The 24,825-nt window shown below is 42.9% G+C and overlaps 1 protein-coding gene across 3 annotated transcripts in view; it reads right to left on the bottom strand.

Moving 5' to 3' along the window:
- The window catches only part of Dnah3 (dynein axonemal heavy chain 3), a 164,187-nt gene that overhangs the window by 128,237 nt on the left and 11,125 nt on the right, over positions 1 to 24,825 (bottom strand). For all 3 annotated transcript variants that reach the window (XM_085841357.1, XM_021168736.3, XM_085841358.1), the window contains 11 exons: positions 23,203 to 23,398; positions 19,439 to 19,564; positions 18,460 to 18,655; positions 17,880 to 18,059; positions 13,085 to 13,221; positions 11,339 to 11,444; positions 10,975 to 11,153; positions 10,405 to 10,589; positions 9,125 to 9,248; positions 1,480 to 1,633; positions 608 to 752 (listed from right to left, as the gene is read on the bottom strand). In XM_085841357.1, coding sequence (XP_085697483.1) covers positions 608 to 752; positions 1,480 to 1,633; positions 9,125 to 9,248; positions 10,405 to 10,589; positions 10,975 to 11,153; positions 11,339 to 11,444; positions 13,085 to 13,221; positions 17,880 to 18,059; positions 18,460 to 18,655; positions 19,439 to 19,564; positions 23,203 to 23,398 — 1,728 coding nt within the window. The remainder of the gene's footprint in view (positions 1 to 607; positions 753 to 1,479; positions 1,634 to 9,124; positions 9,249 to 10,404; positions 10,590 to 10,974; positions 11,154 to 11,338; positions 11,445 to 13,084; positions 13,222 to 17,879; positions 18,060 to 18,459; positions 18,656 to 19,438; positions 19,565 to 23,202; positions 23,399 to 24,825) is intronic.

The raw sequence follows: 24,825 nt of genomic DNA, 5'->3' as shown, positions 1-24,825 counted from the left end.
AGATTAGCATTACTACCTTGCATTATGATACAGCTAAATGACTCATAAACATCCCCAAGTCCCCAGGGCTGCCTAGATCAAATGCAACTTAACTAATCACCTAACATATCTTGGCAGCTCAGTGTTTTTGTCACTAAAACTTACAAGAAAAAGTAGGTGCTGGCAGACTAAATTGGCACAGAAGCCCCTTCCAGGATGAGGAATGGCCCCTTCCTCCTTCCTTATATGTCTATTATTGGTCTGTTGGTTCTGCCCTCTCCCTAGACTTCAGAGCCTAGAGTGAAGGGTAGATTTTAGATGCCCCCAAGGCACTCGGGCTCTTCTTAAAGCAGCACCACAGAGGAACAGTTCTCAACCTCTTCCCTGCTTCTTGGAATCATCAGTATGACAAAAACTCTGGGTGTAGATCTGATTTAAATCCCTTAATAGGTCTCTTGCTTTTTGGTTCCTTATCTCCCCTTGTTATTACGTCTGAAAATATAGACTATGGCGACTTTTTCTCAAGAGGGTTGGAATCCAAAGAGTAAATCTGGTTTTCGAGTTGGCTAGGGAGACCCGCATCCCCACCTCCATCCCTGGTACCCAGCAGGGCCAGAGCTTGGTATACCATTCATCCACTCCTCTGACTTGGTGCTGAACTCATAGGCTGTGACCCACAGCTGCTCGTAGGGGATTTTGTTGACCATCAGGGTTTGAAGAAGAGGGAAGGAGCTCTTCTCCTTCTCCAGCAGCTCCTCCTCTTTGTTGATCAACTGTGAGGAAAAAGAGGAGGTTGTCTTTCAGATAGATGGAAACCTTGGACCCTGAGAACCTCCATGACAAATTCCTCAGCCCCGAGAAAGCCAAGTGGAGAAGGCAGATGTTCATTCAATGGGCAGACGTAGCCTCTGAGAGCCATGGTACCTGAGGTCTAGCTGCTAGAAACTAACAATGTGATGCTTTCTCTGTCATCTTTGTTCCTAACACCCAGCAGACCTCCATACATGTTCATAACTTCTACATAAAATCTACTTGTTCATATGACTGCTTACAACTCTTCTTACATTAACTTGCCTCAAGGGTAAGAACTTCAGTGTTTAAAAACAAAATGAAACAACTTGTTAATTGACCTTTGGAGAAAGTAGCTTAGTGGCTCCAAGTCTCACCCCCCCTACTTTAAGTGGGGCTAGGAGATAACAAACCCCAAAGGTTTGTCCTAGGCATTGAGACATTTATACAAAGCCCTTGCCCCATCACTCAGCACATAATGGATACACAACAGGCATAAGTAGTTACCGTGCTTTAATGTCTTTGGGTGCTACATGACTTACAAATATCTGTTGAAATATAGATAACATGTGGGGAGAGGTAGCTGACCATGCTCAAGAGAGGGTGGGCCAAGCACGGAGTGCTATGTACCTGACAGCTGTCTTATGCATAAACTAAGAACCAAAATGACCAACACTTAGGGTCCCAAGTCCCTATCACAAAATTCCAAACCTCAAATTCGGTCAGCGCCAGATCTAGGTTCTTGGAGAGGTCATGAAGCTTTTCCACATTGTTCTTCATTTCTTCGGTAGTCATCACTTCACGCTTCCGAAACATTTCCAGCTCTTTGCTATAGCCTTCAAGTCTCGACTCAAATTCTGAGCACCTGACAGCAAAGAAAGCCCATCACATCAGACTCTCCCATTTTTTTGCTCTTCCCAAGTTATCATCCTGGGAAGAGTTTCTCATTTTGACACTTCCCCGATTCTGCATCTATCTAAAGACAAGCAAAGAAGAAATAAAAACAAAACACATATGATCCATGGACTAGAGATGGGCTGGTATAAGCCAATTGGTGACTAAACATGCTGAGGAAATTTTCCTGTTCAGATAAATACATGCTCAGATATGTGTTTTATGCATTATCTATTCATTGCACCATTAGATATTTATTATTGAAGATTGATATATCCCAGAACTAGACATCAGAAAATTATCTTTGACGTGTGCTATTAATATCTATATCCTCTTGGAACATTCATTTTAGTTGGGAGGAGAGCTAAACAATAATGGATTAGTGAGTTGATGGATGGATGGATGGGTGTGTGGGGTGGGTGGATGGATGGATGGATTGGTAAACCCCTAGATATAAAGACAGATGAATAAATCTATAAAGACGCTTCTGATAGTAACAAATGCCCTAAAGAAAACAAATAGAGTGAACAGACTGCCTTGTGTTATCCATTGTAGCTGGAGTGATTGGAGAGGTCTTCCAGATTTGTCTACCCCATCCATATGATCAACAAATCTGATCTCAATTTGTTTCTTCCTTTACTCAGTTTTAGTAGGTGATCTATTGTTTAGTGGCTAGGATCTAGAGCCAGGATTGCTTGCCTCGGAAGTCTAGATGTTTAATAGCTACATGGTCTTTGAGCACATCACTTAAATTCTCTATACTTCAGTATGCAATGAAGAAAAAGTATGAACTTAATAACTCTAATATGACATCACTCAGTTCTGAGCTTCATTTATCACAATCACTATACAAGTATTTCTTCTCATTGACTAGAATGTAAATCTATACATTTTCTTCATTAATTCCACATGTATCCAGCAGTTTCAGAGTGTTGGGCATGCAGACGACCAATATCCATTGAATGAGCTTATCACCAAGAACAGCACTAGTGATACCCATAAATTTTGCTCTTAGGTGCTTAATTTTATAATGACAATTTTACATATTCTTTTAAAATATTTTAACTTTAAATACTTCTTTTTCCTCATAAAAGTACTTTAAGAGGGTTACTTTTCAAGTGATTCGGTTTATGTTTCATCCCTACTTGCACCATGTGGGAGGCAGACTCTGGTATGACCTCTACATCCTGTCTCATACACTGAATAATTGGCTCCCTCGAGCTTGGGCTAGACGTGGTAATTCACTTCTTATAAAAGGGATGGGTTGTTCCCTCGAGAAAGTTCAGAAGAAGGTTAGTTTCTGTTTCCTTTGCTTACTCTTTCTGTCTTACTCTGAAGGAAAGCTACTCCCCAGTGAAGAGGCTCATGTGGTGAGGGATAGAGTCAAGGGCCAATGATGTGCTCAAACCTGCTAATAACCATGGAACAAGACCAGAATTAGATGTCAGCCAATGAAACCCTCAGACAAGTGTACAGCCTGGGCTAGTATTCTGACTCCAGCTTCACAGAAAATCTGGTACCAGAGACATACAACCAGACATACAAATGAGTGGCTCTTGGGAGTTCTGACCCAGCGACACTGAGAGATAATTCCTCCTTGAAGATGCTATGTTGTGTTATGTTGCAGTAGATATCTAGTATATACAATTATATAATTTCTGATCCTTATACTTTTTTTCTGAGTCCTGAAACATGGCTAGTTATTAATGAATGTTTAAGAATAGACATTTTATATTGTAGGATTTTTGATATGCTATTATGGATGGAAGCCCTGAGAAAGAGTCCCACCTCCCACTGACCTTCTCTGCAAAGCCGATTAACTGAAATTTCAGTGATCGTGGAGAGGTTGAGATACTGCAGGTCCCAACGTCTAATTATAATTTCTCCTGGGCTATCTCTAGCTCTCTTGCTCACCTCTGTGTCTTACCTAATGTCCTTGTGACTAAGCCTTTTGGAACGCATTAGCCTTGTAGACCACTAGCTTCTGGCCACCAAATGCTAAGACTGATGTCAGCATCTGGGCTGGCAACACAATCTGTCTGCTTTTGCTATAACTCAACTGCCTGATGTTTCTACCAATGTATCTGAAAGGGCCTCAATTTATAACTTTTTTTTTTTTGGCTTCTGTAAAAACTTCATCAGACTGTTACCAGATGGGAACACAGAGTTTAGGGGTAACCCGAATCTAATATGGGCACTAGTTTTTAGCTCCAGAATAAACTCTGCTTAACCCGCTGTGAGGTAGAAGCTGCATTTTCATGTTGACATTATCTGCAGAGAGAGTGAGTGAGAGACACACCCTGCTGGTGAATCAAGATTACTGCTTATTCCATTATCTCCATATTTCCATATTCAGGTTACTCTTCTATTTGAATTATGTACTAGGTCATGCAATTTATATGTAAGAATTGATGTCTGCTTTTCTTTTCTTTTAGCTATCTGAGTAACCACCTTTGAACCACTGATTCCTCCCATCCCCAGTGTGTTATTAGCCAACTCCAAATTAGACAGTCCTCTAGCCTGTGGAGGTATGGCTTCCTCCTCTGCTTCATCATCACAGCTCTTGTGCCACGTTGGTCCTTCTTGGCATTCTTCACATGGCCTAGGTGGCCACTACTATTAGGAGAGCAAAGGGAGGTGTCAGCATGCTTCTGGGAGGCCAGTCATATAATGAAGGGTGGAATGTGCATCACCTCTTACTGACTCTGATATGGTGCTGGTGGATGAGCATGCAGGTGTAGTGGATAGCCTTGCCCAGGTACATCTTATAGACCTGGGCCTGAAGCTGATTCTCCAAGAAATCCTTAGTCTTCAGGCCTACATATAATCCAGTTCCCCCATCCAGCACCCCAATGCTAATGGATCACTGCAGAAGGACATTGCCCTCAGAAAGATGCCCTGGGTCCTATTAGTCCAGTATCATCAGCTTCTGGAAGGCCTTGCGAGTCTTGGCCAAGGTAAATTTGACCCTCCACACCTCATGTTTGTCACATAGCCTATGTTTGCCAATCAGCTTTAGTTTCTGAATGGGATGCAATTTCTCAAAGAGTCTCTGTGGGGTCGGAGAAGGTTTTATGGCAAAACAAGCATCTCGGTGCCACTAATATTTTTTATTCTAACTGATTAACATTTTTCATTTACTTTGTATTTTTTTTCAGTTTTCCTCTGTGCATGGTATGCATGTATGTTGGCACACACATGCATGTGCGTGCTCGTGCATGTGAAGCCAAGATTGATTTGGCTTGGAGTTTTCTTCTACCTTATTCATCAAAGCTGGGTTTCTTAATCAAATCCTGAGCTTGACAATATAGCTAATTTGCACTGGAGAACCCTGATGCTGAAACTAAAGGTGGCTGCCATCTATGCCCATCTGACATTTTATATGGCTTCTGGGGATCCAGATGTCAACAAGTGTGTGTGTGTGTGTGTGTGTGTGTGTGTGTGTGTGTGTGTGTGTGTGTGTGTATGTATGTTTGTAATGAATTGTAGGAGCATGTGGGCATTAGAGTACAACTTTCAGGAGTTGGCTCTCTTTTTTAACCACATGTTCTAGGGATTGAGCTCAAGTCATTGGTTCGGTGTGGCAAATATTCTTATCCACTGAGTCATCTTGCCAGTTCATTTTTCTTTCTATTGCATATGGTTACATATTAGTAGCAAGATGAAATCAACTTTTAATACCTCACAGGAAGCAGAAGAAGGTAGACAAGCATAGTAAAAAGACATCTTAGAGGTATAATCAGAAAACTCTAAAGTTGTCACCAAACAACTCAGTTTCTCAAAAATAAGTAAATAAATAAATTGAAAGGGAAACATAGAAGTTGAAAGTGTCTGGGAGATTCATAGAATAAAAGAAATTGGAGAGGAATGATGGAGTGCGCTTCTCATTCAAGTAAGTGGAACATAAAAGGAAGACATAGTACACCCTTTCTGGTCCCAGGTTGGGAAATCTTCGATACCTTTCTACTGTGGTTGTAAAATGAAATACACACTCATTACTGAGACCTTAAGCATCCATTTCTCTGATTTTATAACTTCTGCTGAACAGCCATCCTCAGAGCAAGTCCTCTGCTGGGGAGCTGTTGCTCAATGCTGTCTATGTCGTACTTAGCTCTTTCCTTTTCCACATCTTCCCTTGGGTACTTCTCATCAAGTATCTTCCAAAATGAGCCCTCCTCTGACTTACACCAGGTACAACCACCATGCTGGTTTCCTGCCCATTTTCTTCATAGAACAACTGCATGTTCCCACTCTGTCTTCCATTTTCCCTTCCACCTGTCACTCACACAAGGGCAGGGACTCTGAGGTGAGCAATGGCAATGGACCACAAAGGGGAAGAAGGGTCACTGGCCTTTGCCACCCCATCTTTTGCTTGATTGTCTGAGCTGCTTACAAAGACATCCCTCTTTTGTTTCTTTTTGTTTGATTTCTCTTCCCAGCCTTTGTTTATTTTTGTTTTTTGTATTTTTTTTTGTAATAAGCTGTTATTTTAGACTCCCGAAGGCATTAAAAGTATCCTAATTGTGAACAAGTCTCACCAAAACCTCCAGCACCCACCACCTGGAAAGCACAGTGCTGTGTCTAAATCCTTGGAGCTTTTTGTAGACCCATTCCCTCAGCCATCTTCCCTTCTTTTTCCAAGATGCCAAAGAATCTTCCACTATACTCCATGGGAGAGTGTAGCTCACACTCATGTGTTGTCCGCCATTTGTATTCAACATTAAATCTACAATAAGCAGGATGGGGGGCAAGGTGGACTATGCTGTTGTCTACACAGCTACAGCTGCAGCATATCTTTTTACATCTCCGAGTCTCTAAACACTGTATCTGCATAAAAGAGAAAGACCTGAGAAGAGGAGTTACGATTTTTGCTAGGGGACAACAGTACAGACATGGTGACCACATGAGAATATTACCATGATTATCCTTTGTGATTTTGCATAATGGCTTAGCACAATGTAATGTCTGTGCTTTGTTGGGGTCCAAGTGAAATAGAGGGATTTAATGGCAGTGATTGGCCACAATTCTGGCACAAAATGAAATTCACTCTGAAGAACAAAGTAAGTAGTCAGGCAGTGGTGGCGCACACCTTTAATCCCAGCACTTGGGCAGCAGAGGCAGGTGGATCTCCAAGTTTGAGGCTGGTCTGGTCTACAGAGTGAGTTCCAGCATAGTCAGCGTTACACAGAGAAACCCTGTCTTGAAAAACCGACCAACCAACCAACCAACCAACCAACGAAAGTAAGAAATTTAAAAACTTGAACTTAGGACTCCTAACAGGAGTAGATAACAAGTTGGGTTTTAAAAAGTTTTGCTTTGAGTCTACAAAGTCCAACACAGTATGTTTTAAATGCTGACTCTCCAGTTGGTGGTACTGTTTTGGGAGTCAGTGGAACCTTTAGAAGTCCAGGTCTAGCTAATGGAAATAGATACTAGAGGTAACCTTTGAAGATTATGGCCCAGCCCCTGTTCTCTCTGCTTCACTGCCTATCATGACACGAACAGCCTCCATCACACACTTCTGAGCAGCTCTGCCCTACCTTGGCCCCATAATTGACTCAAAGCCTCTTAAAGCACATGCTGAAATAAATCTTTATTCTCTTACATTGTTTCTGCCAGATGTGTGGTCGTAATGCAAAAGTAACCAACACAAACAACAGAAGGTTAACTAGCTACTAGCACCAAAGGGAAGTGTTATGACCTCTGTGGCCAAGAGGACAAAAAGAACTGGAACTACAGAAGAGCAAGCATTGGCATTCAGAGGGATGCTTGTAATGGTGCCCAGAGCCAAACAGGGCAAGGGAGGAAAGAAAGCCCTTTGATCATGTTCCAGCTTCACTGGAACATGAAGGACTCACCATTGCCTGAGCCCAGCCTAGATCCAACAGACAATAAAACGAGGGGCTACAGACTGGAAGTAATCCTCTGGGAAGAGACTGGACAGCAGCAGGAGGTGGGAGAATGCTTGACATTGAACCCCAGAATTGATGTGAATTGGAAAGTAAGGTCTGCTACCTTGAAGAGGAGGCAAGATTGTTTCCATAGAAAATAGACCAGCACATGGCCATTGTTCAGCCTCCCTCCCTTAGGTTTGATATGGAACAATGGGCAGTCAACATTTATGGAAGGGAGACCTGAGCTGGGCTGCCTCGTGGAGCCTCTGTTGTTAGCATGCAGCACAAGCTGATGAGTCCAACAGAGAGTCCCTGCCCGGACTCCTCCTATACTGCAAGTAGCACTATTGCTCCCCCGAAAGCTGGTCCCCACACATGTACTGCCTCCCATCACACCTCATACTTACAGTGATAATCTTATTTTATTAAGGACAGGGTCTCTTTATGTGGCCCTGATTGTCCTGGGACTCACTATGTAGAGCAGGCAGGCCTCTGACTCACAAATACCCTGCCTGCTTCTGCCTTCTGAGTGCTGGGATTCATAGCCAGCCACCATGCCTGGTTATTACCGATTACGGTAATAACAGCACACCCACAATGTTTTGGAGATTAGAAAGCATTTCTCAGCCAACAGAATTCCCTGTTAAAGGGGGAGGAAGCATGTAGTTTTGGAATGCTCACACTGTGCACACAATCATCAGCACATCTCACCTCATTCCTTCAGCATGGTGAGGTAGACTCGGGTATACCCTGCTTGGCTTTGCTTTCTGCTTAGCCTTAACTGTGCAGGCCTGGCAGGTGCTGCATATGTCTGCATGGGGGGATGGGGTGGGACATATACTGGAATTCCTTGTGGTTTTCCATAAAATTCCTATTTTTCTGAAAAATCCAAACTGCATTGAAACGTAAACCTATGAACGTAAAAAGAAATCAGTCTGCCCCGCAGGCTAAGTTTTAGGATCTGAAAGGTGGGATCTAGAGTTAGATAGGAACCAAGCTTTAGGTAGAAAAGTACTCTTAGTCTTCTGTGTTTCTTTGTCGCTGGGTTAAAACATTAATTTGATAGCCAGATACACACTCATGTCTTGAACGGAGGACAGCACATAGTAAAAGTCCATTGTGACTGCCTATGTCACAGAATGAAGAGAGACACATTTTACAGCTGCATTAGCACTGAAAAGGAGCAGCTGCAGAACAGACAGTGACTCACCTCCCCCGCCACACACACACCATGCCTTCATTCTCCCTGTCCTGAGAGCTCACAGCACCAGGTCTCCAGGGCAAGGCTGACACTTCTGCTCTCATTCCCGTGGAGGTAGTTATTATAAGCTACTGTTTTTGTCTTTCTCTCTGTGTACCATTCTTGCTATTCAAACCAGGGAGGAGGGGCTTATTACAGTGAAGCAGTCCTGACTTCCTTCTCTACCAAACTCCTCAAGCATTGCCCACACACATCTGTGGGGAGCTCTAGAAAGAACCAGAAATCTTCAGAGTGCGTGGTTTTTTTTTTTTTTTTTTTTTAGAAAACCTGGCCTCATTCCCAAAGTAACCCCAGGCTCTCCCTGTACCTTTTAATGAGGTCCATCTCTGCCTGATCCCTCTTGCTCATGAGTAGATTTCGGCTACTTTCAAAGACATCTTCTATCTGGTCAGGCCAGAGGAACAGGTTGCTGTTCAGTTTGATATCTTCATCTGAAAAACATAGAGTCTGTTGCAAGGTGCTGTTCAGGGTGTGGGGAATCAATTCAGCAGGTAAAGGGTCATCAGAAGTCCCACTTCTGTGGGGTGGCAGTAAATGAATGGGTTCCTATGGGTGAGTGAAAGCCAGTGTTCACTGGGCACTTACTAGAGACCATGCTAGCATGCAGACAACATTACTATTCTTATTTTCACAGATGGGAAACAAAACAGTGAGTTTACATGGCCATGGTTGCACTGCTTGATGACAGACTTCAAGTCCAAGCCTAACCAATCCTTAGGCCTCTGCTCTAAACACTCTGCCTGGTTGGCTTCTGAGAACAGTTATAAACATAGGATGGAGTTCCTTTTCTTTTAGCACCTCACCGCATCTGCAAGAATGGCAGTGACAGTTTCAATGCTATACATACACCACATCCATCATAGCTCTGGTTAATGGTGTCCTTGTGGATTTAGGAGGTAGAGATCCACTGAGAGTCTAACATGTCCCCATGTAGATGATGGCACAACATCTGAATGTAAGAGTGACTGCTTAGGCAATCACTTTGCATTCCCCGTCACTGTCAATGCTCCATAACACAATACAGTTTGGACCATGTAGTTCATAATTGTTTTCAGCTAGAAATGACTTCTGAAGAACAGGAATTTTTCCCTTGTAATTTAGTCCTTACTTTAAAACTCCAACTTGATCCAAGAAAGCCTTTAAGGGATTTAAAGGGACTTGGACTTTTGTTTTCCTTCTAAAGTATACAAAACAGGTTCTGGCCATCCACAGGTAGACCATATTAAAATTATAGACAAAGGAAATGACCGGTTTATCAAAAGACTCTGCATTTGATACTAACTAATCATGGACATCAGGCATTAGATACCAACATAGGGGACTAAAAACTGTAGGTCAAGCTTCTAGATGTATATTCCTTTTGCTCAACAAGATTACTTTCATGTGATTCAAATTCTTGTGTATAAGAGTATAAATTAGTACATCTAAGATGTGGGCATTTGGAAACCAGCTTTCCTAACACTAGGTAGTGGGATTTCTTGAACCTACTTTCTCCCAAATTTTTATTCTTAAAGTATAAATACATCACATTTTCATATTTATAGAGAAACACAAGCATGCGCGAGCACACGTATGGCACAGACTTACTGGGCAAGTCTGCATAATCCATCAGGAACTCAAGCCGTTCACTTGCATCTCTGAGTTGCCTCCTGAGCTTGAACACAGTAACATCACTGGATTTCTTTAAGTATTCGATGAGTGCTACTAGCTCCGCAGTATTGGCAGGGATCTCACTGACTTTGTCAGCAATGGTGCCGTACTGATTGCAAATGCTACAGAGAAAAAAATGGTCATGACCACCATCATCACCATCGCCATTGCTGTCACCATCATCACCACCACTACGACCACCATCACCATCATCTCCTTTACAATCACTATCGCTACCACCACCACTACCCTCACCACCACCACCACTACCGTCATCATAATGTGCATATCTAGTTTACACCAGTGTGGAGGTCTGTGGTTGATGTGAGAAATCATCCTCCTTTGCCTCTCTGCCTTCCCAAGCTGAAAATATAGGTGGCATACCACACCCAGATGGCACGTAGGTGAGTTCCGGGAATCCAAACTCTAGTCCTCACACTTGCGTGGCAAGAGCCTTAACCACTAAGCCATATGCACAGCCCGATATTTTTCCTAGAATTTTTATACCTGGTATTGGTTTCCCGGTTTACATTCACTTGATACAGAATCAAATTGTCTTTAAGATTTTGGGCTCGCTCACAGAGGTCATAATTTAGGAACACGGCATCAAGACAGAACATGGCCAAAGGCACGGTGATGTGCATGGATGCAATTTCATTTTTCCTCTTTTTTATGCTATTGATACTCTATAGAAAGAAGCACATTCATAATTTAATCACTATTTGAGCTCGACTCCTTGCCCAGAGCCTCTTCCCCTTGGCCAATTCTAGTCCCACACTAAGCTTGGTGCTTGTAGCAAAACACTGATTTCTCAACAAACTGACTGTAGCACATGAGACCAGGGTGTGACACTCTAAGTGGCATCTCTTACCGTCACAAAGTCCTCAATTTCATGTTTTTCTTTCAGGAATTCACGGATGCCCTGCTCTGCCATGTTGTCCAGCAAGTCATCATATTTCTTGTATACATTTAAGTATCTTTCGTGTTGAAGAACACAGCACAAAGCACATAAACACAGGTCAGGGAATTAGATGAGCGAGGGAGGAACTAAGATAGGTAATAGTACTTAAAACAAGAACTCAAACCAAGAAAGAACAATAAAATGAAAATATAATTAGAAATTCAGGATTTTAGCTTCTAATCCCAATCTTGGGACTTCCTTTCTGCACAAGTTTAGAGAAGATACTTAGCTGTTTTTTTTTAAGACCAGCATTGCGTTTTTATTTTAAGTGGCTATAAAAAACCATATTTTATAACGTTATAATAAACCCTAACTATAATAAGAGATGTAGAACAATTAATGCTATGCTGACGTATAGTAAATGTAAAGCAAGCATCCTCACTCAGCTTTCTTTCTAACCCCCAAATTCTATGCCTAGTTTTCAGATGAAATTTGGAATTAGGTAACTTAGGTCATATGGAATTAGATTCATCTGTTTTCAGATCGTGCAGGAATGGTTGGGTAATCTTCTCCCAACTGGATGATACATCTAGGATGGTTTGACTTAAAATAAGTTTGGGTTAACATAAAGATGGTACTAAGTATGCAGAATGGCTTGGTGGAACCCTGAGGTACACTTCTAAGTGTCAAACAATCCCACAGATACCCTGGGACTGAAGAGAAGCCCTAGCACTGCTGTCAGTGTAGAAAGAAGTGGATGTGTAAGACCCATGAGCAGGGAAGCCTCCATATAAAACACACCAAGGCAGGATTCCAAACGTGAGACTGGTTTCTACACAGATAAAGCAATGTTCTCAATTGAAGGGATTTTGCCCCACATCTGGAAACACTTCCAGTTGTCACAGTAGGGCAGTTCCTCTTGGCATATCATGGTACAGCTGAGTATTGTGCTACACATCCCAGCATATACAGGATGGTCTCAGCCCCCACAACAGAAAGTTCTTCCCTCAGAATTGTTAACTAAACACATTTGCATCAGATTCATTTGCTGGCAAACTGAGTGGTCACTGTTTTAGAATGATCTCGTCATGTGACTTCCAAACTTAAGATGCGTTTAGAGGGAAATATTTTATGTGGAAAGCTGTCCTACACTGATGTGAGCCTATTGGTTGAGACCGTTCATGGGTTTCATGACCTGTATGGGTTTCATGCAGGTGCACACCTGCAATCCTGTTATTTGGGAGGCTGAGGCAGGAGGATCATGGTTTGGGGACCTGGATGAGCTACATAGTGAGAACCTGACTCTAAAACAAACAAAACCTGAAATACAATTGCAAGTTTCACAGGAGAATTAAAAGTTGGTTGTCCCAGATCTTGCAGGATATTATTTTTCTAAATTCCAGAAATCTCCAATGACCCTGTGGATATGGATTTTTTTTTTTTAAGGACCAGCAGGATCTGCACCTGAACTTGAGTCTTGGCTTTCCTATTTATTTCAGCTTAGCAGTGGGAAAGTTACACTCTCCTGTCTGTAAAATGCGGATGAAGTCAGACAGTCATACAGTGTGGGTAAGGACTGACCAGTGTTCTTATCCATGTGTTTCAGTGTGTGTGTGTGTGTGGGGGGGGGGCAGGGACTGTTTGATGACGACCGAGAATCAACACTAGAAGCTTTATAGCCAACTCAGTTCTAAAGAGAGAGCAAAACCAACTTACTTGTAAGGTCCAACTTGATTTTTCTTAAATACCTCTAAAGTCTGATCCAAAAAATCTGAAACAAGGCTTTCTTCGGGGTTAACAGTTCCAAGAATCATGCTGTAGCCTTTCAAATCCGGGAAGAGTATAGATTCCACCTGAAGAACAGAAGTCACTCTTAGGTACGGACTCACACGGATATAAGACGCCAAAGGCTTCCTTCCAACACAGGCTCTTGCCTGTGGACTCGATTCAGGGGTGTGACTGTTTGTAGTTTTGCTTTCGTTCCTCTTGGCTACTGGTGGAACTGCCCTGCTGTCCGTCTACCTCTCCATCTTCCTTCTCCCCTTCCACTTTCCCACTCTCTCTTGTCCCTTCAGCTTCTGTTCCTTTCCCATCTCATGCTCTTAGAGAATTCTTCTGGGCTCCCAAAGGCGGTGGGTTTCTCTGTTTAATTGTTCACCATTTGATCTGTTTGGTACTCATCACTCTTGAAATTAAATGACGATTCAATAAGCTATTCTAGGTGACCCTGGAAGTATAAATACTATAATGGAATAATTTATGTGTAAATGCTTATGTGTGTTCATTTGTGTGTATGTGTGTGTGTGTGTGTGTGTGTGTGTGTGTGTGTGTGTGTGTGTGTGTGCAGGTACATGTTGAAGCCAGCGGTCAACCTGGGGTGTTATTCCTCAGGAAACATCTACCTCATTTTTTGGCACAAGGTTCCTTACTGGGACCTGGCTGTCTATTAGGCTAAGAATGGCTGGCGAGCAAACCCAAGGGAACTTCTTGTCTTTGCAACCCAACTGCAGCCCTTGGATTATAAGCATGTGTCATCATGCCTAACTTTTTACACAGGTTCTGAGCATCCAACATAGGTCCTTATACTTAGGTAACAAAAACTTTACCAATTACACTATTTCCCCAACAACCTAAGTGGCTGGCTTTATTTGACATGTACATTGTTGTATTCTCAGGCCTAGCAAGAGCCTTGTACTTAGTAAGTGCTCAATAAATAGCATGCAGAAAATGAATAGTCTAATGGTACTGCCCTCCTCCCCACTACTTCCTTCACTCCTAATCAGAACTGAGGACTGGGTTCAAAATCTGATTTCATCACTAACAGTGCTGCATGCCAAGGACGTCACTGCTCACTGAATCTCTCACCTGTATAAAATAGAGAGGTGCTGGGTTATACTCTTAGCTTAGAAAAAAACAAGAACAAATAAAAGAACAATGCCTCCATCTCGCTGGTGTATGCCTGCATTTGTGTAGATGTGTGCACATGTGTGTACCAGGTATGGGTATATGTTCACAGAGGTCAATATTAAGTGTTTTCCTTGATCACTCTCAACTTTATTTTTTGAGACAGGGTTGTTTGTTTGTTTGTTTGTTTGTTTGTTTGTTTTGTAGCCCTGGCTGGCCTAGATTTCACCTGCTTCTGTGCTGGGTACACAGGTATATGCCACTCACTACACAGCCTGAGACAGGGCTATTTTTTTGAATCAGGGTCTCTCACTGAACCTGGAGCTCATCTATCGGGTAAGTTAGCTAACCACAGAGTTTTGGAGAACCACCTGTCTGCACACTCCCATCCCATTTTTATTTGTGGGGTACTTTATAATTGCCCCCCAAGCACAAACTCTCCAACTCTTTAATGGTATATGCATGTGTGTCCCCAAGAGTACTTTCATGTGCATGGCTCCTACAGGCTGTAGAGTCCCTTCCAGAGACTCACTACCATATCACAGGGCTTTGTCTGCTTTGATAATGTTTAGTGACTGGACTCAGCAAAGATCTTCAGACTGCTCTCCAAGGTTCTATGCCTTATAAATTACACATCTGCCTTTTAGGAGATAGAGCAGCAGTTTAGAAAGGGTGGAACTGAGTGCATGTGAGCTTGGTCCTCCTTGGGTGACAAGCTTTAGACTGGTGGAGGACAACTTCTTTGTTGTAGATATGTTGTAAGCAAAGCCTGAAAGCAAGAAACAAGACTGCCATTGGTCCAGGGCCTGGGCAAAGGGGCCCCAGGGAAGCACAGCTGACATCCTCCAGGCCTTTCAATAGATTCCGTGTGAATGGAATTGTGGAGCTTGTGTTGGGAAGAAGTCTTGAGTGAGAGAAAGAAATTCTCCTTGTGGAGGTGATGTGGAGGTTCTCCTGTGTCCAGTGGACACTCTGAGATGTAAACAAGAATGATCCTGTTCTATGCACGAAACTGTAACTTTCTACCTATCCTTTCAGCTCTCTGATTCTGCACTCTTGGTCTCCCCACCATGTTCAAGGATTCCCCCATATCTATCTCTGATGTTGGTATTGCCTGTAATGCTGAGTGAGTGGATTCCTCCATCAAGGCAAAGGCTGGCCCAGCAGCCTCTTTCCATAGTCCTGTATGCACTCTCCTCATAATGAAAGGAACACAAGAGAGATACATGGGGAACTGAGGGTGGGTAGATTATATTTCATTGTATACATATACAGAATCCTCAAAGAATGAAAAGTTAGAATATAAAGGTAATATGGTGCCATGGGGAAGATGCCCATTGCAGTTCTATGTGCTACATTTTGCCTCTCATTTCATTCAACTTTGATTTCTGCATCTCTTTCACCCCTTTCACTTGAGTCTGGATTTTATCAGCCTTGTCTTCCTGGTTGGTACTGCTCAGGCCCATGGCCCACACTATTTATTTTGGTTTCCTTCAGTAACTCTTTCTCACTGATACAATTTCCTTTTTACAGCTCAAATGTTATTTATGGTTTAAATTATTACTGGGGTCTGGGGATGGCTCAGTGAGTAAAGTGCTTGCCACATAAGTTCAAGGACCTGAGTTTGGATCCCCGGGACCCATGTATATGCTGGGCACAATGAGGTGTCTGTGATTCTGGTACTGGGACGGCAGGCAGGAAGAGCTCACAGGCCAGCCTGCCTAGAGGAACTGAAAAGCTCCAGGTTCAGTCAGAGATTCTGTCCCCAAAATAATGTCCAGATAGATTAAGAAGACATTTAACCTTTGTTCTCCACAGACATGCATGCACACACTTGTATCACATATATGTGTATTTATGTAGATAGGTACACACACACCCACATAAACAAATACAACACACACACACACACACAGAGCTGAATTTCAGCTTGAAACTTTTTCAACTTATTGTAATCCCTGATGGGGCAAGGCATAGGAGATATCCATTCATCTGCTGCTAGTTTTACGTGTATATCATAGACATTCAACCCTACAGACTATAATATAAATTTTTGCGATTAAGTTCAAAGCAAAAAGCCTGAGGTTTTGGGAGGAAGGTGGTACTGCAGACATTAGAAGAGAACCCAGTGCCTGTGGTTTCTTTCCATAGTTTAGTAACAACATGATTTGTATGTATGTAGGGCTGGCTTTTCAACCTGCTAGAAACTGTGACCTCTGAGTCCATCATTGTGGCATTATAATACACTCAGTCCAGTACCAGTTCCTGCCAGGCTGTTTGCAGTGCTGATGGAAGCCCAGAAGCTGACTTTCCAGCTCCAGCTCCAGCTCCAGCTGCTTGTAAACACTGCCAGTCAACAGCAGAGACACAGACTCAAGGGGTATGTACTTCATGTGTCCCCAGCCCCACACTTATCCCTTCAAGTTACAGTCTTCTCTTTCATTTTCCTTTGCAGGGATGTTGATTGTAAGACAGGTGCTCACTCCTTCCCCTTCTATTTCCATGTTCAACCAAGCTTGGCTGATATCAAAATTCCAAGCACAGGGGTTGCTGGAGAAATTAGAATCTTCATGTCACAGGCTTCTCCATAAACATAAACTGTGTATGTCTGTGTTTGCATGTGTGCATGTGTGCATATTTGTGTGTGTGTGAGACTCCTTTCCCACTTTACCTAATGTCTTTTCATTTCTGCATGCCTGTATGTGTGAGGGTGTGGATGAAATCATGTGTGTTCCTCTATTGTTCTCCATCTTACTTTTTAAAACAGGGTTCTCACTGAATCTAGAGCTCACGAATTCTGCTAGTCGAGCTGGCAGCAAGCCTCAGTCCTAACTCCACCAATCTATCCTGTGCCAGGATTGTAGGCACATGGCACTGAGCCTGGCTTTAACACGGCTGCTAATGATTACATTTAGGTCCTTAGCTTCGAGTGTGTGTGTGTGTGTGCGTGTGTGAGAGAGAGAGAGAGAGAGAGACAGAGAGAGAGACAGAGAGAGAGACAGAGAGACAGAGAGACAGAGACAGAGGAAACAGAGGCAGAGAGAGACAGAAACAGAGATCTCCTAGGTCCCTTTCCTATGTGGAACTAGACATGGGTCCTCTTGTCATACCAACCACACAAAGGGAAATAGAAAAACATTAGGTCATGTAGGCAAAGTTTACTTGTGATTCCACTCTGGAAATGAAGCTCAAAATAAAGAGCTTGAGCCAGGAAAGGAAGGGTTTTCTTCTCTTCCTAGAACCCTACAGTGGCAAACAAACCCATGGATGCCGTGGAACCTCAAAACACAAAGCAATATCTATTTTTGCTTAAATCTTTGGCAAAATTCATGCCAGCTCATCTTCAAAGAATTTTTAACCCATGTAGGATGCCTTGGAAATTGTCTGTTCCCTTTTGGGTGACATACAAAGGCAGAAATTTAGGAGGGATGTAGGAAAGACCTATATTAATCTTCCTCAGAACAAGGAGGTGCATTGAGGATGAATCCCAAAGATAAACTGCCTAACAGAATAGCACATGGACCATGATGTTGCAACCAGCCATTTGATTATTTAGTAACAAACTCAAATATAAAAATATAAATGAACGATTAGGCAAAAACTATACCTTGGGGATCCCATCAGAATTCTTAATAATTTCCAAGAAGGAATTCTTTATTAATTGCCAGCAGTCATCAAAAGTTGGGTTGAAGACAATAATGGGATCTCTCACTTCAAGTTTAATCATTATTAGCTGAGGTATAAAGAAGTCCATCTCTTGGTAAGGCTCCTTAAAATCATTTCCATCCTTTAGGAGATACAAAATATATCAGGTTCTGCTATCCATTCATAGTGTTATCCTAGCACTGAGAAAGGACATCGGCATGCTTAAAATCGAGTCTTCCCTGTCGGGAGCTTATGCCTTCTCTAGTTCCCAAGGCCTTTCCATGGGATAGCTTATTTTAATCCATGGCTCCTGTCCTATTTCTAAATCCTTCCTGCCCTTCAAAATGATCTAAAAACAAGAACAAAAACAAAAACAAACAAACAAACAAATCTCTTGTAAGTCTCCCTGCTTCCTTCACTTGTTAATTTCCGTATTTCTACTTCTTTCACGTTATTTTATCTTCCTCTTAGAAAAAATTTTCACCCTCCCTTTCTGTTGTCTGTTATAAACTTGAGGAGAGGGTATGGACTCCCCTACAAACCTTATGTATCATGAAGAAAGAAACGAGGTCCCTGAGGGACTTAATGACCAACTCTCGGAGCTGTAGGGACATGAAGGAAGCAACAGAAGCGAAGTATTCCTCAATGTTTCGAGAGGAGTCATAGTCATTCTTGGGAGCGAAGTGAACCCAGTGTTCCTTCTGGGTCACAAAAAGCTGGGCACAGGTGGGGATCCATCTACCGAGACAGGAGAACACCCACCTAAGTGGCTCTCTGAGCTCTCGGAGCCTAGGAGGTTACTAAAGCACACTTCTGGGAGTGACCTTATCTCCAGGAGGATTGATGGAAGGGGGAGGAACGTTAACAGTGTAGAACCACAGGCTGGAGGCTCAGCTAAATGAGCAAGAAGGAAGAAGCCTCCAGCGCTTTCTCTTTCTGCTTCCTGGCCACTGTGTTGCGAGCCATTTAGCTCTCACAGTCTCACCCCATCATGATGGGCAGACACCTCTGAAAATATGAGCGTCTTCCTAAGTTGATTGTTCTCTGGTATTTGTTACAGCAAAAGACAGCCTGACTGATAATCTCATCACTTGGTAGTGTCTTTGGTTCTGGATATAGTACTGAATGCATTTGCTAAAGAAAAGGATTTGCCAAAGGATTGCCTAATGTCTGAAGCCTCCCTAACTTTGGAACTTGAGGCTACTTATTTTGGGTCATTTCAATGCAAGTCATTCCAGTACCTTATGCCTTAGCATCAAGAATGAGAGAATCACAAGGAAGACACAAGGAGAGTGGTATCCTGACCAAACATGGTTCTGAAAAGGCAGAGGGAGTGTGGGAGGGATGGGCAGAGAGGGCTGTTGGATATAAGGTTGCCAGAGGATAGGCACATGACAGGGACAGGTCAAGAAGGGATCGTGGGAAGTCAACAAACTTCCCATCATTTCTGGGGGGAATCAGCTCTCGTTTTTAGGGAGGTTTAACCCTTTAGAATCCCGGGCTTCTGCGGGAGACACTGACTTGGTGAGTAGAATATGACGCGCCTCCCGGCAGTGCTTCTGGACCACCTCCTTGTACTCGTGAGGCAGCAAGGGCAACTTTCCAGCCAGTAAGTCTGCTGTTCGAACAAACCTGAGGTTTTGAAATCTGCCAGAAGCGAGGGAGAAATGCCACAGTAAGAGACTAATCCATCCAGTGGGGTAGGTTCAAAGGACACATGTTCTCAGTTTTTTGAATTCTTAAGCTAGACTAGTACCCCCTAAGCTAGTGATTCTGGGCAGTTTCAGGGGGTTCAGAGGGTAGTGGGGTGGGTAGAGAAGCACAGGAAGTAATGAAGACCCCCCAATCCCTCCATTCTCTGCTGTCCAAACTAAAACATTGCCCAGTGCTACTGCATGACAGAGGCATCATTCACAATTTGCTCTGTGTGAATGCTGTGCCCTGGAATTGAGCATGTGAAAAGAAGCAGATGTTCATGGACCACTTCTGATTCTTCTCTGCACCAACCCAGCAGGGAGGTAAGCCCAAAGCTTCATTCATGATGGCTTTGATGAAGCTCTTTGGAATTCTCTCTCCTCTTCTTCTCTTTCCTCCTCCCTCTTTCTCTGTTCCCCACCACTGTGTGGGGAACACACACACACACACACACACACATGCACGCACGCAAGCCAGAGGTCAACTTTAGCTACCTTTCCTTGGGGCTTTTTTGTTTGGCTGGTTTGGTTTTGGTTTTGGTTTTTTGAGACAGAGTTTTCGGTATAACCCTGGCTGTTCTGGAACTCACTCTATACACCAGGCTGGCCTCAAACTCAGAAATCTGCCTGCCTCTGCCTCCCAAGTGCTGGGGCATCTTGTTTTTTAAAGACAGGGTCTTTTATTGGCCTGGAACTTCCTGTCTCCACCTCCCCATTTGTAGGATTCCAAATGTGTGACATCATGCTGGCTTTTTACCTGGGAGCTGAAGGGTGAACTCAGGTCCTTATGCTATGTGCATATTTGCTAACTAAGCCATTTCCCCAGCCTTGCTGCTGGAGTTCCTATGATGAGTTAGTTACATATGATTGCTCTTGACCAACACTGCTCACCCTTTGATCAGGTTCACCAGACAGCCCTTATGTATCTATGCTTATACCGTGTAGACACACCGAATATTTGCTGAATGAAAGGGTGACTCCTCATCCCTCCTAGTTGTTCCTTTTTTCCTCCTCCCATTTCTCTGGATCTGTGGTCACTCTGCCACTTGCCACATCCCACAAGTTGATCATATAGGAAACACAGTAATGTGTAATTTCCTTGACAAATCTTTCCCCTTGCTGACTTTGTGCCCCTGATTTTTCTAATCGGTTGAAATGATTCATTAGCCTGACCTTTCAGTAACCTTTCCCATCTGATTTGTACCCTTTCTTGAGGAGCCCATTAAAAAAAAAAAAAAGCCATACTCTCTCCCCTTTCCCACAGTAACTAATAGAATGGTTAAACAAAATATGGTACTGCCAAACTATGGAATATTATTCAGTTACAACAAGAAATGTTACTGATATTTCCTTCTCTGTGAATGGAAGTTGAGAACATTGTATTTAATTCAGAAACCAGACCATGTATTATATGATTCAGTATATATTACACAACCAGAATCCGAAGATCTACTGAGATAAAGAAGACTAGTGGTTTCCAGGAGCTGGAGGGGTGGATTGGATGTGAATAACAAACATGTCCTTTAATTAGAAGCTGACACAAACTTGTGACAAACATCAAAACTACTGTATGTGCACTGTAAAGGGGTGAGCACGGTGGTTTGAATGAGAATGTCTTCTGTAGGTTCTTGTACTTTAACACTTGGTCCCCAATCAATGGCACTGTTTGAGAAGACTCTGGAATACCAAGGAGGTGGGGCACTGCTGGAGGAAGTACATCACTGTGCAGGGTAGTTTCATGTCAACTTTGCACAGGCTAACGTCATCTGGGAGGAGGGAGCCTCAGTTAAGAAAATGCCTCCATAAGATTCAGCTGTTGGGCATTTTCTTACTTAGTGGTTGATGAGAGAGGGTCCAGCCCATTGTGAGTGGTGCTATCTCTCTGGGCTAGTGATCCTGGGTTCTATTAGAAAGCAGGCTGAGAAAGCCATGGGGAACAAACCTTAAGCAGTGTCCCTCCATGGCTTCTGCATCAGCTTCTGCCTCCAGCTTCCTGCCCTATTTCAGTTCCTGTCCCGACTTCCTTTTGTAATGAACAGTGATATAGAAATGTAAGCCAAATAAACTCTTTTTCTCTCCAAGATGGTTTTTGGTCATGGTGTTTCATGTCAACAAGAAGAAGCCTGACTAAGACAATCACTGAGGACAGGTCTTAAGGGTTTCTAGTCCCACCCCACTTCTCTTCCCTCTGTTTTCCATGTGTGGATAGATCATGATCATGTGACTGCCTGATCCTGCCACTATGCTTTCCTTGACTGTTGCCATGTCTTCGCTGCCATAAAAAACTCTATCCTTTTGGAACCACAAGCCAACACAAACCCTTTCCTCCCTGTGTTACTTATAATCGTGACCTCTATCACAGCAACAGAAAGTGAGTTTTACAGTTGCTCTTTTATATCTGTGGGCAGTGCATTGCATGGATTCAGCCTTTAGTGTGTATAAAATTATTCTGAAAAATGCTTTTGTACTGAACAGATACAGATTTTATTCTTGAAATTATTTCCTAAACAATCCCTGTAGCATAGTACTTCCATTGTCCTAGGCAGGATGATTGCTCTGGAAATGATTTTAGCATATGGAAAGTATGAGACTGTGGAGATACTAGAGTATTTTATGTAAGAGGCTTGAGAGATCATGAACTATAGTGTCTGGGGTCCTAGAAATAATCTCTTTATATAACAAGAGTCAGCTGTGTATCTCAGGTTTGGAAATTTGAGAGAAAAATGGGTCTCCTCTCCATCTCATCTAGATTCCTATAATTCCTAGAGTGAATATAATTATTGATAAATACAACTGAGAGACTATGACTTGCCAACTGAACTCCACAAAGAAAAACAGATCCAAGCCTTTAAACGTCTCAAAAGGAGAGGGAGATAAGTAAGTGTAGAATTGTAATTTAGGGTAACAAGTGCCACAATGCATGTAACAATGAACTAATTCCTCTTGGGTACTGAAGTTTTATCAGGTACTAAGTACTTTGCATGGACCGAGTTACCTATTTCTCTTAATATCCCTAGAAAGCAGAAACATCTTCTTGTTTCAAATGTAGAGACCAAGAAGGCAAGGCCCAAAGGTGAAAAGCAGCACACCCATCTACCTGCAAAGCAGAGATGAGATTTGGACACAGGGCAGGAGAGATGGCTCAGTGGTTAAGAGCACTAGTTCCAGAGGTCCTGAGTTCAATTCCCAGCAACCACATGTTGGCTCACAACCACCTGCAATGGAATCCAATGCCCTCTTCTGGTGTGTCTGAAGATAGCTACAGTGCACTCATATACATTTAATTAATTAATTAATTAATTAATTAATTAAAAGATTTGGACACAAACGGAATGGCTCAAAGTGTGAGTTATTACCCACCATGCTCCTGTGCTGACAGACAGGGGGAATGTATTTGGGGAATGCAAAGGAGGGCTTCTTATACCCGTAGGTAGGCTCATGTTCACAACTCACACATTCTGTCTAGGGATCTCGGTTGGACCCACTCTACTGCCGAACAAGAGCTGCTCACACTGCACCATATCGAAGAGGTTCACTTCTGTGCTGAACAATAAAGAAAGGAAACCAAAAGGCCAGGAGCCAATTCCTTACTCTGCAAACCACAGTTCTTTGAGTTTGTACATCATGGGATTCACTGTGTGCAAATGCTCCTCATTCCACTTCTTGGTACTTTGGTAGATGTTGTGCCAGGGCACAGGGGCCCGGATCACTCTGTGAGGAAACAATCGAGGGATGCTCTTGATGAACAGCCTTTTCTTTTCCATTGGGTCCATGAGGATGTAGTCAACTAGAATGAAGAGAAAGGATCCCCTACTAGGCATGGTCTTTAAACATCCTGAGCTCCTAGTTTCATATACTCCAAATGGAAATTGGTCTCTGGTCATTTACACCCCAAAAGGCCTCCTCTTTGGCTGGGTCAGGGGTAAGCTGTTATATGTGAATTAATTGGGGGCAGTAATTCTGTTGGTATATGTTATTTTCTTTCTGAAGATGCATCACTGCAAGAAGTGTGACTTCCCAGTGCACTAGCATTTGCTGTACTCCATTAGTGATTGACTTATCTCACCATGAGAATCACACAAACATATAAATTAATACCATAAGCAGCACCAGATACTTATAAATGGAAATTTAGACATCAAATGTGTTTTGTTAGAAAAGGAAAATTGTTGAGATTTTTGTCGGGTGCCAATTATGCTGCACCCTGAAGAATGAACATGAGTTTATTAGAGGAAGAACACTGGGGACAGGGGGATGTCTCAGATAGACATAAAGCGTCAGACGGTCTGGTCAAGGAGCTGTGAGCTAGGCTGTAGCAGATATGTCAGGTACAAAGTGGTGAGGCAGGTATATAGCCTGAGAAGCAAGGTGGAGCTAGAAGCAAAAGACCTTACATGTTTCTTCTTGGAAATGGTTTCTGTGTGATAATAGACAGCCATTACACTGACCTCTTTAGACAGTAAAACAGACATAGCTAGATGGTTTTGGTAGACATGCAATAACAAGGCAGAAAAATAACAGGGTCACCTTTCCCCTTTCTCTCTCATATCATCTGTCCGTAAATGCTTCCCAGTGTGGTCTGTCCATGACACTGGGTTCAGGGTAGAAGGGAGCAAGGAGCAGTGATGTGCCCATCACTACCCAAAAGCTAATGGTTGAAGAAGGAGCCCAAAGCTACAGATCTGAGAGGACAACAGCACAGAAAAAAAGGCCCAGGAGGACTTGTAAAGTAGGATCAGATGAAAGTAGAGGTGCTAGACTGCAGAGGAGGAAGGGATAACAGAGGAGAAGGGAGAAAACCCTTCGGAGAACAGGCAGATCTTGAGCTACATTTTGAAGGTTGGGTACCCACCATGTGATGTCTGTGTCTATTACATCCATGTCACCTGAAGCTTATCAGTCATGAATCTTGGGCTTTACCCCAGATGCACAGCTACTAAATCAGAACCTGCTTTTTTTACCAAGATTGTCAGGCCACAAGCATGCCTATTTGAAGATGGTTAGTTCAAAAGTAAACCTTAGTGAGGGTGCCTGGGATGGGGAAACATTTGCATCAAAGGTTACATAGTATTCTGGGGTGAGTTCAGTGAAATCAGGGTGGTGACGGATAAATTGGCGGTGTGATGGTTCATTTTGACTGTCAGTTTGATTGGACAGTGCCTGAGAGATTAGTAGGGCATGCTCCTGGTTGTGTCTGTGGGGATGCTTCCAGAG

The sequence above is a fragment of the Mus caroli genome, unplaced genomic scaffold, assembly GCF_978045245.1.
Source record: "Mus caroli unplaced genomic scaffold, Mus_caroli_1 scaffold_8, whole genome shotgun sequence".
Lineage (NCBI taxonomy): Eukaryota > Metazoa > Chordata > Mammalia > Rodentia > Muridae > Mus > Mus caroli.
Note: the sequence above shows the minus strand (reverse complement) of the source record. Positions and strands in the feature narration are given on the sequence as shown.